The sequence below is a fragment of the Sorex araneus genome, chromosome 10 (assembly GCF_027595985.1).
Source record: "Sorex araneus isolate mSorAra2 chromosome 10, mSorAra2.pri, whole genome shotgun sequence".
Taxonomy (NCBI): Eukaryota; Metazoa; Chordata; class Mammalia; order Eulipotyphla; family Soricidae; genus Sorex; species Sorex araneus.
The window spans coordinates 66,411,916-66,428,711 of record NC_073311.1 but is presented as its reverse complement, the minus strand read 5'-3'; the positions used below and the strand labels follow the sequence as shown (position 1 = coordinate 66,428,711).

Below are 16,796 nucleotides of genomic sequence, written 5' to 3'. Positions count from 1 at the left end.
TCACACCTCGCACCCGTGCCCGGCAGGGGAAGTCCGCGCTGTGGTCACACCTGATCCAGTTCCAGGACCGGGAGGAGAAGCAGGAGCACTCCGCCGAGTCCCCAGGTGGGCCGGGTGTGGCTCCCTGTCTCGGGCCCGGCCCCGGGCAGCTGAGCCGGGAGCGGAGGGTGGTCCTCATGCCGGGCGGGTGCTGGCGTCAGCCCGTCACCCGTGGGGGCGTCCTGGTGTTTGCTCCAGAAGGAAGCAGTTTTCAGTCCTGGGCTGTAGACCCTCCTGGGCCTGCTCCGTCCCTGCCATCCCCAGGGGGAGCACTGCCCTGTGGGCACTCCCGAGAAGCCTGCCCCCGCCCTGAGTGCGCCCCCCAGCTTCCTTGGGAGAGAGGGACCCGCCACTCGGCCTGGGTCCCAGCACTGTCCTGCCTCCGAGTCCCCCGCCGGGCACAGCCCCCCAGGGAGGAGGCGAGGGGCCAGGGGGCGGCGCCCATGAGCTCCCGCCCCAGCCGGGAGTTCCCGAGACACTGGGCACAGACCCCTCTGCCCGTCTGTCTGAGCGGGACTCGGACTCCTCTGCCCGTGTCTGTTCAGGTGTCCGGGCCGCCGGCTGACTGGGCCCGGCCCCCTCCTCGGCTGTACGCGCCTGGAGGGGCGTGAGCTTCTGGCGACCCAGGCGAGTGTCGTGTGGGTGCCGCTGCTCCGGGGGCAGAGCTGGGGATATTCTCTCACGCGCCCGGTGGCCCAGCCATGGGGCTGGGACTGAAAAATATGAGGGTGTGAAACATGTATGAAAAGCGTCAGCTGGAGAGCAAGTAGCTCCATCACCGAGAAACAATGTGGCCCAATTAGATACAAATTAGCAGCTTGTTGACCTTTGGTTCCTAAATGAGTGTTTTTGTTTTGCCAACTGTTCCGGCTCCCGAGGGACTGGTCTGGGGGGGGGGGGAGGTCCCCAGACTCAGGGGCTCCCGAGGGTGGGGGAGGGGTGGGCAGGGGGCCGCGTTCCTGTCAGTCACATGGCAGGATCGTGGCAGGATCAGGCCCAGAAGAGAGATGAGGGTCACCCGGCCTGGTGGCCAGGAGGGGCCCGGCCCGTGGGTGATGCTCAGGGACATGGCCAGGTCTCCCTGAGGTCGGCTGAGAGAGGGACACGGGGGGGGGCGGCTTTGAGCCCTGCCAGGAGAGACCCCTGGGCTCCCCGGCTGTGGTCTCGGCTGACTCGGGGTCACGTGCCCGCGGGGCCTCCTCGGGGAGCTGCCCGGCCCCCCCTCACCAGTGGACACGGCGGGCTGGCGTCCGGCCTCCACGGCCCCCGCGCTCTCGGGGCGAGGGTGGCGCCACCCTGCCCTGGCCCTCGGCTGCTCCCGGCTCATCTCGGGCACGGCGGGCGCTCGGCTCCCGTCTTCCTCATCCTCACCGACGTCTTTTCGCAGTTTCCCTCGGGCCGGAGCGGAGGAAGTCGGACTCGGGACTCGTGCTGCCGGCGCTCAGGGTCTCCCTGACCCAGGACATGAGGTGCTTCCCGGGGCCGCCCGGTCCCCAGGCCCCCTGTGTCTCTCCTGCTGTCTCTCCTGCTGTCTCTCCTGCTGTCCGGCCGGGTGGGGGCGCAAAGCTCAGGGTGGCCCCCCGTTGTTTGAACGTCCCGACCCCGCAGCTCAGGGCCGCTCCGTCTGTGGGTCTCACGGGGAGGGGGCCTCGAGGCGGGAGCGCGTGGACGGCGGCGCCCCCTAACTTGGGTCTGGGCGTTGGCGTCTCTCGGCGGGAGGCCCCCAGCGGCCCTGCAGTCACGGCTGGCCAGCGCCCCGCAGCCCAGGCCGCTCTCCCGGGGCTCTGCCCTCCCTGGGACTCGCCCTCCCCCTGCCTCACCCCTCCCCCGCCTTGCCCCCCCACCTCGCCCCTCCCCGCCCTCACCCCTGGGCTGCCCCCGCAGGCACGTGCAGAACATGAGTGAGATCAAGACGGACGTGGGCCGGGCACGCTCCTGGATCCGCCTGTCCCTGGAGAAGAAGCTGCTGTCCCAGCACCTCAAGCAGCTGCTCTCGGACCAGCCGCTCACCAAGTACGCGGGGCCCAGCACCTGCACTGCGAGTCGGGTGGGGCCGCCTCCCGGGCCTCGGCCTGCAGAGGTCACGGCAGACCCCGGGGTGGGAGCCACCTGCACTGAGCCTTGCTGCCGTGGCCCGTGGCCCGCACCCCAGGGCCTTGCTGCCGTGGCCTGTGGTCCCGAGCTCTGCTGCCGTGGCCTGTGGCCTGCACCCCAGGGCCTTGTTGCCGTGGCCCGTGCTCATTCTCAGCGCGAGTTTGCGGAGACGTGCCAGCCCCCGCCCCCTCTGTGCCCACGTCCACTTGTGCACGAGCCTTTGTTCGTGCCCTGGGGGTCCGAGGCTGGTGGTTTGAGGGGGCTCCGGTGGCGGCTGCTGCCCCACCCAGGCGGGGGCCTCCCCGAGCAGAGGCCAGGCCAAGGCGCTGCCGTCCCGGCCCATGCTGGGCTGTGGGTGCGAGTGGCTCGGGGCCGGCGGTGCTGCCGGACTGGCCGCGGGGTGTGAGCTGGCACCCGGTGCTGTGTGCGCGTGGGGGCGCCCCCTCTGTGCCCCCGCGAGCCGGCCTGGTGCCCTCTGCCCTCTGCCCTCTGCCCAGGAAGCTGTACAAGCGCTACGCCTTCCTGCGCTGCGAGGACGAGCGGGAGCAGTTCCTCTACCACCTGCTGGCGCTCAACGCCGTGGACTACTTCTGCTTCACGGGCTCCTTCTCCACCATCGGTGAGCCCGCCTGGCCCCCGCCCTGCCCCCCCTGCCCCTCGGCCAGCGGGACTGACCCCTGCTGGCTGGCCCCGGCGTTGCAGCCTGTGCTCTGGGTGTGGCCTGGGAAGTCCTGTCCGAGGGGATCAGAACAAGCCGGGCGGCCCCTCGGGGGCGGGAAGGGCACCGGGGCCAAGGCTGACGTCCCCGTGGGGCCTGGGTGAGCCCGGGGCTCGGTGCTCCTGCGCTCACCCGCCGGCGCTCAGTCATCCCCTACAGGGTCGTGGTCGTCCCCATCAAGAAGCTGAGCAGCGCCATGGTCACCTCCAAGCCCTGGGTCTGCGTGTCGGGGGAGCTGGGCGACACGGGCGTCAGGCAGATCCCCAAGAACCTCCTGGAGATGACCTTCGAGGTAGGGGCGCCTGAGCCGCCCTCCCGAAGCCCCCCTGCCTCCTGCCCGAGTCGAGGCAGGACAGAATGTTCTAGACGCAGCGTGGGCGCGCTCACAGCCCCAGGGCACCCCTGCCGGCGGGGGCTGCTTCCTGCCGGCTCTTCCCACACGCTCCCCCGAGACTGTCCCCGACCCCCTCTGACTCCCTGTGACTCGGCTGACGACCCCCGTCTCTCCGCAGTGCCAAAACCTGGGCAGGCTGAGCACGGTGCAGATCGGACACGACAACTCGGGGCTGCTGACCAAGTGGCTGGTGGACTGCGTGGTGGTCAGGAACGAGATCACGGGGCACACCTACAGGTGGGCAGTGCCCACACCCAGCGCTCCCGTCGGCCCCTCGCCTGGTTTCTGTGTGGCACGAACTGCCCCAGAACACGGCTGCTGGGCTCACCCGGGGACTCACCCCTACCTCAGGGCCACCCCCCACTCAGAACGGCCTTCAGGGGCCTGCAGCAATAGGACAGCGGGCCGATCCGGGTTCCATGCCGGGCATTCTAGAGGCCTCTGAGCACCACCAGGTATCCCTGAGTGTAGAGCCACGAATAACCCTGAGCACTGCTGGGAGTCAGCCCCGAGCATCACAAGGAGTGAGCCCTGAGCACAGAGCCGGGAGTGAGCCCTGAGCACAGAGCTGGGAGTCAGCCCTGAGCACAGCCGGGAGTCAGCCCTGAGCATCACAAGGAGTGAACCCTGAGCACAGAGCCGGGAGTGAGCCCTGAGCACAGCCGGGACTCAGCCCTGAGCACAGAGCCGGGAGTGAGCCCTGAGCACAGAGCTGGGAGTCAGCCCTGAGCATCACAAGGAGTGAGCCCTGAGCACAGAGCCGGGAGTGAGCCCTGAGCACAGCCGGGACTCAGCCCTGAGCACAGAGCCGGGAGTCAGCCCTGAGCACAGAGCCGGGAGTCAGCCTGAGCACAGAGCTGGGAGTGAGCCCTGAGCACAGCCGGGAGTCAGCCCTGAGCACAGAGCCGGGAGTGAGCCCTGAGCACAGCCGGGAGTCAGCCTGAGCACAGAGCCGGGAGTCAGCCCTGAGCACAGAGCCGGGAGTCAGCCTGAGCCCTGCCAGGTTGCCAGACACCAGACAGTGAGACAGCAAAAGCGCCCAGAGTGGGGCCTCACAGGACGGGGACGCCGGTCGTGTGGCCGGCCTGCCCGTCCCTCTGTGGGAGGCGCCGCCGCCTCTGGCCGTGCGTGAGCCCCGGGTGTCCCGCAGGTTCCCGTGCGGCCGGTGGCTGGGGAAGGGCGTGGACGACGGCAGCCTGGAGCGGGTGCTCTTCGGGGAGCTGGTGGCGGCGGTGGCCGAGGAGGAGCCGGGCAGGCCGTGCCGGACGCCCCCCCAGCAGAAGTCCCCCCCCACGGCCCGGAGGGCGAGCGTCCCCTCCCTGTCAGGAAGGACGGCCAGTAAGTGCCCTGCGCGTCGGCCGCGGGAAGGGTCGACCCGAGAGCAGGGGAGGGGCGGGGGGCGCGGGGCCCCAGGCCGGGCGTCCTCTCCAGGCTGGCACCGGTCCCGGCAGTGCCCTCCGCAGAGCAGCTGGTGACTGGGCCCCCTGCCTTCGGTGCCGCTTCCAAGAAAGGGGGGCAGGGGCGGGGGCAAGCCTGGTGCGGTCCCCAGCGTCCTGCCTGGTCTCCGCCGGGAGCAGTGCGTGGCCCGGAGTGAGCCCGAGCACCGCAGAAGGGCAGCCCCGCCCGGTTCCCGGCACTGCACGGCCCCCGGAGCACCACCAGGTGTCGCCCGAGCCCCACCCAGACGAGCCGGCCCGGGCGGGGCAGAGGGTGTCCAGGCAGGTGCCGTGCGTGCCCGCCCCGTCCCGGGCACTGCCCCGCACGGCGTGAAGGATCCAGACTGAGGAGCGGGACGGGGCTGAAGGTGCTGGCCTAGCGTGTGGCCGGCCACTTCATCCCCGGCCCGCACAACTCGGGCCCCGGCAGGAGTCAGCCCTGAGCACAGAGCTGGGAGTCAGCCCTGAGCACCGTGTGGCCAGAATCCCCTCAGCCCCCCAGAAACGCCCTCAAAGAAGGCAGGGGAGAGGCCCTTCCGTGAGCCGTCGCTGGACACCGGCAAGGAGGCCGAGGGCCCAGGGCACCATGTCCACTGACTGGCCCGTACCAGAAAGGGTGTGTCAGGCCTGTGTCAGCTGTGGCCGTCCCCGACTCTGACACGGGCTGCCTGGTCCTGCCTCCCCTCCGCCCCAGCGAGTCCGTCTGCGGCTGGTGTGGCAGAGTGCCTCCGCCTGCAGGCCCCTGGGGAAAGGGCGGGGCTCCGGGACTCCGGGACTCGTTCTCAGGTGCTCACTCCCGGGGGTCCCGTGCTGCTCCGCAGAGCCAAGCGCTGGGCAGATCCAGGATGGCATCGGGGAGGCCGTGAACAACATCGTGAAGCACTTCCACAAGCCCGAGAAGGAGGTGCGCGGGGCCGGGGGACTAAGGGGCTGAGGGCCTGGGGGTGAGGGCCTAAGGGGACTGAGGGGCTAGGGGCTGGGGGGCTAGGGGGCTGGGGGCTGAGGGGCTGAGGGGCTGAGGGGGCTGGGGGCTGAGGGGCTGAGGGGCTGGGGGCTGGGGGCTGAGGGGCTGAGGGGCTGAGGGGCTGAGGGCTGAGGGGGCTGAGGGGCTGAGGGCTGAGGGGCTGAGGGCTGAGGGGCTGAGGGCCTGAGGGGCTGAGGGCCTGAGGGGCTGAGGGGCTGGAGGGCTGGGGTCTGAGGGGCTGGAGGGCTGAGGGGCTGAGGGGCTGAGGGGCTGGAAGGCTGGGGGCTGAGGGCTGAGGGCTTGGGGCTGAGTGCTGGGGCTGACGGGCTCTCCCGCAGCGGGGGAGCCTCACGGTGCTGCTGTGCGGGGAGCACGGGCTGGTGGCGGCGCTGGAGCACGCGTTCCACCACGGCTTCCGCTCGGCGCGCATCTTCCACAGGAACACCTTCGTCTGGGACTTCGTAGGTGAGCGGCGCGGGGCAGTCGGGGGTGGGCCGAGGTGTGCGGACGGGGCCGGCTGCCCCCGGACAGGAGGAGCCTCAGGGCAGGGGCGGGGGGCGGGGCAGCGCGAGGGCCAGGCTGGGGTCCGCCCTGGGCGGGTTCTCTCTGTCCCCCCGAGACTGACCCCCGAAGGGTGCCCAGACCCTGGAGTCACGGCCTCAGCCGCAGGCCCCGGCCCTAAGCTAGCAGGGCCCAGTGCCCCGCAGCGCCCGGACAGCGCGTGGCTGGGCCCCCTGACCCTGCGGCCTGGCTTGTCACGTCGTGTTTGCCCAGAGGCCTGGGGAAGAGCCGACCCCACCTCACCTGGACGGTAGACGAAGGACAGTGAACAGAGGGAGGCTGAGGCCGAGGAGCCCCCCCTTCTGGCCTCTCAGCCCAGCCCCTACCTGTTTATAGACCTCCCCCCTCTGACCTGTTCACACACACCTCACCCGTCTGACCTGTTCATGCACACCAGACCTCCCCGCTCTGACCTGTTCACACACACCTCCCCCTTCTGACCTGTTCACACACACCTCCCCCTTCTGACCTGTTCATATGCACCTTTCCCCTCTGACCTGATCATGCACACCTCCCCCCTCTGACCTGTTCCCGCACATCTCCTCCCTCTGACCTGTTCATGAACACCTCCCCCCTCTGACCTGCTCATGCACACCTCCTCCCTCTGACCTGCTCGTACATACCTCCGCCCTCTGACCTGTTCGCCGCAGCACAAACGGAAGGTTCCGGTGTGCTGTGGCTTCCTGTCCCCGGGAGCGAGTGGGTCCATGAGGCAGCCGAGGGCCCCCGGGCCCTGCCGAGCCGGCCGTCTGCTCCCCCGCAGAGCGGGCCGTCGCTTACTTTGAGACGGACGAGGAGCTTCTGGGCCAGGGAGACGACCTCGCGTCGCCGCGCAGGGCCTTCTGCCAGTACGTCACCGCCATCAACACAGCGCCCCGGAAGATCGGGAAGGACGGAAAGTTCCAGATCCTGGTGTGCCTCGGAGCACGGTACGCAGGGCGCCGGCGGGCGGGGCGGGCGGGCGGGCGCGTGTGCTCAGGCCACTCTCCCCGCAGGGACCGGCTGCTCCCGCAGTGGGTGCCGCTGCTGGCCGCCTGCCCGGCCGTCACCCGCATGTACGAGGAGGGCGCGCTCCTGCGGGACCACCTGGCCGTCAACACGCTCATCCGCGTGCTGCAGAGCGTCCAGGACTTCCCCATCGTCCTGGAGGGCTCGCTCACTAAGGGCGTGGACGTGGGCCCCGCGCGGTAGGGCCGCACCGCGGACTTGTGTGGGGACACTGAGCCAGCGGGCGGGCGGGGCCAGCCCTGCCCCGCCCCCGACCAGCCTCGCCCAGGCGAGGGCGCTGCTGTATTGTAGTTCATTTGAACCTGGAATTTAGTATGAAATAGAGTATTTTCATGTGCTGGGTGTGTGGAGCGGCTCTTCTTAAAGGGGCGGCACCGGAGCCACACCCACACTGGCCGAGGGGCAGGCAGGAAGGAGCCGCCCCCGTGGCCAGGGCCAACATCTGCGTCACGTATGGGCCTGCATGCCCCCCAGCACACAAATACGCACACGCATACACAGACGCACGCACGCACTCATACATACACATACACACCTACATACACACGTGCATACACGCACACACATACATATGCTCATGCTCACGTACACACACACACACACACACACACACACACACACACACACTCACTCACTCACACACCGTGCGCGCGCCCGTCCTTACAGCTCCTGGGTCCCCCGTCTCACCCCTTAGACGCGAGCCTGCCATGCGTTTTGTAGGAAGTGCTCCATGGGAGAAGGTGAAGGAAGTTCCCGGGTTTGGAGTCTGGGCCGGGGGCTGCCCGGGAAGCCAGCCGAGGCCCCTGGGCGAGCCGTGTTCCTTAGCCTTGGTCCCGCCTCTCCAGGGACACACAGCACCTGGGCCCTGCCCTGCCCTGCCCCTGCAGGAAGCGGAGGGATGTCCCGGGGGCCTGCAGGCTCTGGAATGTTCCCTGAGAGCAAATAGCAGAGAGGGGGGAGGGAGAGGAAGCTGCGGACCAGGAGGCAGAGCCGGGGACTTGAGTGACGGGCGGGGTCGTGGGGGCCAGCGGGAAGAGGGCACTGGCCTGGGTGCCGAGCTGTGGCGGAAGGTGCCGCTCACAGGCCCCGATGCCCCTCTGCCTCAGGCCAGGGGCCTGGGGGAGCAAGGAGGGGGCGTGGGTTTGTCACGGAGACCCCAGAACCCACCTTCTGCCATGTTCTCCCTGTCCCGGTGTCCGGACCACCGGAGCCCCAGTCCCGGAGGATAGAGGAAGGCCAAGGCACGGAATGACCCGGTGAGAGCCCCGGGCCAGCGCCCACTGGGACCTGGGGCTGGCAGGGGCTCTGGGGGGAGCACCACCCCCAGCCGTCCCCAGGCTCCCTCCCGCGGGAGAAATGCCCCATTTTACAGGAACCCCAGGATCCCGGTTCCTCAAGTTGAGGCTTTCCAGAGGGGCCCCTGGGGGCGCCCAGCCCCGCCCCGGGCACCGCCGGGCGCGGCCACGCTGGACCTTGCAGGAGAAATGGAATCTCGGGAAGCGACAAGACTCCCTGCAGACCCGAGAAGGTGCATAATGGACGGGAAATGCAGTTACGAGGAGGCTCATCCCTGTGCGGCTCACATGGTCTTTGGGGGCTTCACCCAGCCGAGCTTGGGGGGTCCCCGCGCCCTGCTGGGACACACGAGGTCAGTCCCGGGGACACGCTGTCCCCCCGGGCAGGGCAGGGTGGCTTCAGACCACCCTCCACACGCACAGTCTCTGTCTGCTCATGCACAATTGCACGTGGGGTCACACGGCTCACTTGATCTGTAGATCACGGCTTTGGTTCTGGGCCACGCGGTGGGCTCAGGGCGGGGCTCGGGCCGGATCTCGCGGTGTGGAAAGCCAGCAGCCCTTCCTGGCTCCTCAGCCCCACGTCCGTCTTAGCGCCGTTGCTCCCTCGAAACAAACTGCGAGGGACACGGAGGAGAGGACCCCGTGTTTTCACCTCACAGCAGCTTAAGAACCTGCCCTGACATAAATTCCAAAACTCCGCCCCTTGATGCCTGTCCCGAGTGTGTTCCGGTGCCCTAGCTGGGCCCGGGCGGAGAGTGAGGGCCGGGCCCCCCAGGCCGGCGTCTCCGCAGAGTTGCTGCAGGGTCTCGGCAACTGCATGAAGGTTGCCAGCCCAACTGTTGGGCGCTGCAGTGTCCGGGCAGGCCAGTGCTGGCCCCAGTGTCCACACTCAGCCCTGGGCAGGAGCTCTGCAGAGCAGCTTCCCTCTCTGCGACACAACGGCCACCAGGACCTTCTCGGGCCAGTAGGAGCGGGGCCGGCTGGGCGCACACAGCTAACCCACCCCGCGCTGGCTGGCTCAGCACTGTGTCCACACCTGGCTCTGGCCAGCCCAGCACACACAGTGTCCACACCGGCTCTGGCCAGCTCAGCACACAGTGTCCACACCAGCTCTGGCTGTCTCAGCACACACAGTGTCCACACCGGCTCTGGCTAGCCCAGCACACACAGTGTCCACACCGGCTCTGGCCGGCTCAGCACACACAGTGTCCACACCGGCTCTGGCCGGCCCAGCACACACAGTGTCCATACCGGCTCTGGCCGGCCCAGCACACACAGTGTCCACACTGGCTCTGGCCGGCTCAGCACGCACAGTGTCCACGCCGGCCCTGGCCAGCCCAGCACACACAGTGTCCACACTGGCTCTGGCCGGCTCAGCACGCACAGTGTCCACACCGGCTCTGGCCAGCCCAGCACACACAGTCTCCACACCGGCTCTGGCCAGCTCAGCACACACAGTGTCCACACCGGCTCTGCCCAGCTCAGCACACAGTGTCCACACCGGCTCTGCCAGCTCAACACACAGTGTCCACACCGGCTCTGGCCAGCCCAGCACACAGTGTCCACACCGGCTCTGGCCAGCCCAGCACACAGTGTCCACACCGGCTCTGCCCAGCTCAACACACAGTGTCCACACCGGCTCTGGCCGGCTCAGCACACAGTGTCCACACCGGCTCTGCCCAGCTCAATACATAGTGTCCACACTGGCTCTGGCCAGCCCAGCACACACAGTGTCCACACCGGTTCTGGCCAGCCCAGCACACACAGTGTCCACACTGGCTCTGGCCGGCTCAGCACACAGTGTCCACACCGGCTCTGGCCGGCTCAGCACACAGTGTCCACACTGGCTCTGCCCAGCTCAACACACAGTGTCCACACTGGCTCTGGCCAGCCCAGCACACACAGTGTCCACACTGGCTCTGGCCGGCTCAGCACACAGTGTCCACACCGGCTCTGGCCGGCTCAGCACACAGTGTCCACACTGGCTCTGCCCAGCTCAACACACAGTGTCCACACTGGCTCTGGCCAGCCCAGCACACACAGTGTCCACACTGGCTCTGGCCGGCTCAGCACACACAGTGTCCACACTGGCTCTGGCCGGCTCAGCACACACAGTGTCCACACTGGCTCTGGCCGGCCCAGCACACACAGTGTCCACACTGGCTCTGCCCAGCTCAACACACAGTGTCCACACTGGCTCTGGCCAGCCCAGCACACACAGTGTCCACACTGGCTCTGGCCGGCTCAGCACACACAGTGTCCACACTGGCTCTGGCCGGCTCAGCACACACAGTGTCCACACTGGCTCTGGCCGGCCCAGCACACACAGTGTCCACACTGGCTCTGGCCAGCCCAGCACACACAGTGTCCACACTGGCTCTGCCCAGCTCAACACACAGTGTCCACACCGGCTCTGGCCGGCTCAGCACACACAGTGTCCACACTGGCTCTGGCCGGCCCAGCACACACAGTGTCCACACTGGCTCTGGCCAGCCCAGCACGCCTTCCGGTGTGTGAGCAGCTCCGCTGGCCAGGCCCCCTTCAGTCCCTGTGCGTGGCTGAGCCCTTGTCACTTAGCCTGGGAGACAGGCGCCTGCTGGGTACGTGACCGATTGGGGCCTGCTGCAGGACCACGTGGCCAATGGTTTCGGGGGACAGGCTCGGTGGGAGGCGCCTGCCGGGACTCACGTCACACGTGTCAAGTATAGGCGTGCCCTGTGTATCGTTTACAATGAGCGTCCCTGCACTCCGATCCCGTTGGTTTTCTCCGTGTTGGTTACAGCGTACGTCATTACTGGATTCCTTCCGACCCCGCCCACACGGGGGGTTACAGAATACTGTGATACCACGCACTTTTCTTTTTTCAATCTTTATTTTTTGCTTTTTGGGTCACACCTGGCGGTGCTCAGGGGTTACTCCTGGCAGTGCTCGGGGGACCCTATGGGATGCTGAGGATTGGACCCAGGTTGGCTGCATGAATGCCAGCGCCCTCCCCGCTGGACTCTCACTCCGGCCCGACATGCACCTGATGAGATGCTGGCGGGGTTTCAGGCTCCGGGCCCGTGTCAGTAAGACGTTCCGTGCTCTTTTTGAATAAAACAGTGAGCCCGATACTTCAGTTTGCCTCATTATTCTAAACTGTTCTGATTTTGGGACACCCCCAGCAGTGCCTGTTCAGGGCTGACTCCTTGTTCCGGGTCACTCTTGGAGGAGTTTGGGGAATCCTGTCTGGTACCAGGGATCAAACCAGGGTCGGCGACGCGTGAAGCAAGTGCTGTCGCTCCGTCCTGTCCCTCTGGCCCTGCAGATGGACGCTTGCTCAGCGGGCAGGAGACCGCGCAGGAATGTGATAAGCCCTGACCACTCTGTGTACAAATGCAGCCAACCGAGCAAGGGCAGAACAAAGGGGCCGGGGGCACCCGCCAGAAACGGCAGCGTCTGGGGCTTAACTGGCCGTCACAGGGAAGCGAAGTCGTTAGGGGGGAACAGGAAGGGGAACGGCCGTGAAGCCCCAGGCTCGGCGGGAAGGAGGAGACGGGATTGGGCCTCGGGCATCGCCCAGATGCTGCCCCGGAGAGCGTGAGAGGGCAGCAGGCCAGAGACGGCGCCCGCCGCCCCCGTCAGACTCGGGACAGGCGCGGGGGACCGGGAACCCTCCAGAGGTGGCCGCACGGCAGCACGAGGAAAGAGCTGAAACCTGCCACACAGACGGTGGGCCGGGGGCCAGCCCCGCGCGTCCCCTGAGCGCGGCAGGACACGTGGGCACCTGCCCGGGCACCCAGAGCGACACCCCCCGTCACGGCTGGTTCACAGGCACTGACACGCCTGACTGACCGGGTGGGCAAGGCTGGGCCACCCATGCCTCATGCCTCCTACCTCTGCCTACGCTGGCCTCTGCCCTGCCGCCTCCCACCAAGAGGGCGGAAGCCTCACCTGCCGTGACCAGCATCCCCCCTGCCTGACTCCCTCACCAGCCCCCAGGTCCCTCCTGCCCCCTCCTGCCCAGCCGCCTCTAGGGCACTTCTCTCTCTCCCTTTCTCTCCCTCTCTCTCCCTCTTCCTCTCCCTCCCTCTCCTCTCCCCCTCTCTCCTCTCCTCTCTCCCTCTCTCTCCTCTCCTCTCTCCTCTCCTCTCTCCCTCTCTCTCTTCCTCTCTCTCCCTCTCTCCCCCTCTCCTTCCCTCTCTCCCTCTCTCTCACCTCCCTCTCCCTCTCTCTCCCTCCCTCTCCCCGCCCCCTCTCTCCTTCTGGGGCATTACGGTCTGCAGTGCAGTACTGAGAGGTTATCGTGTGTGTCCCTTTGCCTACTTCCAGCAGTCCTTGTCCAGAGTGACCCGAATACAAGATCAAGATAGAGAAGGGACCGGTAAGACAATGTCGGTTGGAAATAATCGCTTTTCCTGTTAGCGTGCCTGGTTTTGGCCTCTACTTGTATGAATCATGACTCCTTTTCTCTAGTGGATGTACATACTCTCTCGACATTTTTTTGTTGCACGGAGATTCCGTTTTCAGTGATGTGAACTCATCGCCCACCTGGACCCCTGGCGACCTGCCCCCCACTCCTGGCCCCATTTCCCGCCGTTGTCTCTCCTCAGGCTCCAGTCTGCCACTGCTGGGCTCTCGGCGAGCCTGAGAGGTCACAAGGGCCCCAAACTCCACGGAGAACTGGCCCCAAAGGCCAAGCAGGCCCCTGACTGCAAGATACTCCCAAATGGTAGCCTGGTACACGCCTGGCACACAGGGAGGGCTCAAGCCATGTGGGGTGGGGTGCGGGTGAGCGGACATAGGCATCCACAGCAGCCCAGGCTGTCCACACAGGCACACACGCACTGGCACACGCGGGCTCTCATGCATGCATGTGCAGGCATACACATGCATTCTCACCATGCAGGTACAGACACAGGCTCTCATGCATGAATGCATGCATGCACAGACACACACACAGGGCTTTCACATGCATGCATGGGTACACACATCCACATGGTTCTCAGGCATGCACACCGATACACATAGGGCATGCTCAGGTACACACATGGATGGTACATACAACATACCCATGAACACACGGGTACATGCACAGATATAGGCATACAGGTATACATGTACATACAGGCATTCATGCATAGGTACATAACACACATGCACATGGGCTCACAGGCATACATGCACAGGTATACAGCACACAGACATACATACACCCAGGCATACGTGCACAGATACACAGGCATGCATGAACAGGTACACACACACAGCCACACAGCACGCAGGCCTGGAATACACAGGCCTACAAACTGAAGTGCACACAATACACCCAGGCAAACGGGCACGTATGCATGGGTGCATGCAACATAGAGACGGTCCCTGCAGCTGGCCAGGCACTGCCAGCACTTCCCCCTTGTTTCTGACAGTGAACATGGGCAGAGACGCACGCTCTGGGCCGTGTCTCCCGGGACGGCAGGGCAGGCTGCATGGGAAGATGGGACCGTGTGGGCGGGTCCTGGGGTCCCGTCTGGAGCGCTCACACTGGCGGGGCCGCTATCCAGGGAGTCGGGAGGAGCCGCCCCACCCCTTCCGGAGGACGGCGAACCCACCACAGAAACTCTGGCTTCCTGCCCCGCTGCCGAGCTCAGTGCCGGCCCTGCGCCTGGTCGGAGGCGTCTCCTGGGAGTCCTTCCCGATCTGGGGCATGGAGCTGGGGCCGCCCGGGCTCTGGAGAGCCAGGCCAGGTGAGGGCGGGGAGAAACGTGTCCTCGGCTTCTCTGCTGCTCCTTCACTGGCCACCAAAAGCGTGTCCCTGAGGCCAGTTCCGGCGCTCTGAACCGTTTAGCGCCTCCTGCTGGCCGGGCAGTGTCCTCCCATCTTCTCTCTTCCCGGCGTGGGGCTGGAGTTCTCCGAGTCAGAGGAGAGGTGCGTGCAAAGCTCTCAGCTGCAACTCACGCACTCCTGGGCCGCTTTCCGAGATGGGGCTGAGCCAGGCTGGGCCCGCTGGATTCGCCCAGGGAGGAAACGAGCCCCAGCCCCAGGGACCCCCAGCCTGGGCGGTTCGAGAAGCGTCCCGGGAGCCTCAAGTCGCCCCTGCAGACACCATGAGAGTGACCTGGGCTCTGCCACGCCAACTGTCCTGCTCGTCCCCTGGGGGCTGAAGTGGCCGCTCCCACACGAGGACGCTAGGACCCTGCCCAGGGGTGCGCCTCTGCATTCTGAAAGGCTCCTTGCCCATCCCCACGCCCCCACCCATCCCGTTTCCCTGGGGCATATGCTGGGGGCACAGCCCTTTGCTCTCCTCTCTGCAGCACCCCGGGCATGTTGGGGAGGGTGTCAGGGTGAAGGAAGCTCCGTGTGTCCCCCCCTCCCTCTGCCCCACTGCCTCTGCTAAGTGCTTGCCGACACAGCCTGGAGCACCTCAGCCCTCACCCAGGGCCTCCGCAGAGAAAGGGAAGGGAGCCTGAGCCCCCTGTGCGCCCCCCCAGGGCAGCCCCTCTAACTGCTGGAGCCTTGGGGTCTCATCCCCATTGTCCAGCTGCTTCCCCTGTCCGGGCCCCACTGGAGGCGCTGCCCAGGCAGCAAGGAAGGGCAGGAAGCCCCGTCCCCAGAAGGAAGCCCCGCCCCAGCTAAGAAGCCCCGCCTCTCGTGCAAGAATCCCCGCCCCCAGCCAGGAGCCCCGCCTCTCAGACAGGAAGCCCCGCCTCCTGAGCAATAAGCCCCGCCTCTCGGGCAGGAAGCCCCGCCCCAGCCAGAAGCCCCGCCTCCCCAGGCATGCATCTGCAGCAGACCCTCCCTCTCACATGACTGTGGGTCCAGGGGTCAGTGTCCAGGGGCCCGGCCTCGCGCCTCTCGCAGCGCACAGCCCGACCCAGGCCGCGCCCCTGGCCGTGCAGGGCGGGCACAGCCTCTCCTCCCGGGACGCCCGCGGCTCCGCGGCTCTGCCGGCTCCGGAACACGGGCCCGGGCTTGCCCCTCCGCGCGGGGCCGCACTGCCCGTGCCCGGCGTGCCGGGTCGCTTGTGCAGGTGCCGGGTGTCTGCACGTGTGCGCGTGCGTGCACGTTTGCCTGATCCACGTGAGTGTGTGTGTGCTCACGCGTGTGCGTGTCCGCGCCTGCGCACGCCGTGTGTGCACACTCAGCTCTGCCCAGCCCTGCCGTCTGTGGGCAGAGTCTGGCAGGACGCGTGGGGGGACTCGGGGTTCTGGGGAGACAGTGTCTCGGGTGGTGGGCCTTGCGGGCACGGGCTCAGCCCCTCCGCGGGAACCCGCGGGGACACTTGTTGCTCACCTGTGGGCTGGGCTTGTGCCAAAGGCACTGGGCTCGCTGCCCTCCACTGTTTCGGGGACCCGAGGGCGCGTGCTCCCGGCGGGGGGCCCGGCACAGCCCAGACCCAGGCCGGGGCTGCCGTGCTGAGGCGGGGGGCTCAGGCAGTGTCGAGTGTGGCGCCCCTCCTCGCCGCCCCTGCTCCGGGCTCCCGGGAGCCAGCTGCGCCAGCGCCTGAGCAGGCGTGCCCGGGCCCGCCCGAGCCCGGGTGTGGAGCTGCCGTTGTACTTTGTTCCGGCGCTGCGGCTGCTGGCCCAGGCCCAGCGGGGAGCGCGGGCGACAGGCTGCAGCAGGCCCCGTTTCCAGGCCAGAAGCTGGTCTCCCCGAGGGAGGAGCAGCTGCCCGCGCCCGGCTTCCCAGGGTCCCGCGGGGGCCTCCCGGGAGCCGGCCCCGGCGAGCGCTGCCTTCCAGCTGCGGAACCCGACCAGGACGGCTCTCCTGCAGAACCCCGGCCTCACCGCCGGCACTTCTCCGCCCCCCCCACTCCAGAGCCCTCCGCGGGCTTCTGCAGACCCCTCCGCGGGCTTCTGCAGACCCCCGGTGCGGGCGGCACGGGGCGCCGCGGGTGGGACTCGGGCAGCCCTGCCCAGACTCATCTCCTGTGCTCTGCCCTTCGGCAAGGAGGGCTGCGTGCGGCCTTTGCCAGGCACCCCAGAGGGAAAGGCAGCGTGCCGGGCCCTGCCGGGCTCCTCACCCAAGGCTCCGCTGGAAAGACCCCCACCCGTGTGCGGGACCGGCTTCGGGACCCGCGGTCGCAGAGATGTCGGGCACCTTGCTCAGCAGCGGCCTGGGAAGTGGGACGCCAGGGGCCACTGCGTCCCCCGGGAGCAGTCACGGGCTGTGCCACGGGAAGCTGCGTCACCAGGTCAGGGACTGAGAGGCGAGTAGGGGACCAGATGCCAGGTCCAGGGCGGGACACAGGGCCTGGCCCCAGGACACTGTCGTGGCCCTTCCCAGCACGGTAGAGACCAGCGGGAGC

At 67.5% G+C, this 16,796-nt stretch overlaps 1 protein-coding gene across 2 annotated transcripts in view; it reads left to right on the top strand.

Annotated features, from left to right (window-relative positions):
* DENND5B (DENN domain containing 5B) overlaps positions 1-7,552 on the top strand; it is a 39,339-nt gene extending 31,787 nt beyond the window's left edge. For both annotated transcript variants that reach the window (XM_055118043.1, XM_055118044.1), the window contains exons 11-21: positions 27-105; positions 1,427-1,508; positions 1,924-2,052; positions 2,631-2,752; positions 2,998-3,143; positions 3,364-3,482; positions 4,396-4,583; positions 5,503-5,585; positions 5,984-6,110; positions 6,970-7,135; positions 7,202-7,552. In XM_055118043.1, the coding sequence (XP_054974018.1) occupies positions 27-105; positions 1,427-1,508; positions 1,924-2,052; positions 2,631-2,752; positions 2,998-3,143; positions 3,364-3,482; positions 4,396-4,583; positions 5,503-5,585; positions 5,984-6,110; positions 6,970-7,135; positions 7,202-7,397 (1,437 nt within the window). In that variant the 3' untranslated portion in view covers positions 7,398-7,552. The remainder of the gene's footprint in view (positions 1-26; positions 106-1,426; positions 1,509-1,923; positions 2,053-2,630; positions 2,753-2,997; positions 3,144-3,363; positions 3,483-4,395; positions 4,584-5,502; positions 5,586-5,983; positions 6,111-6,969; positions 7,136-7,201) is intronic.
* Positions 7,553-16,796: the final 9,244 nt, after the last annotated feature.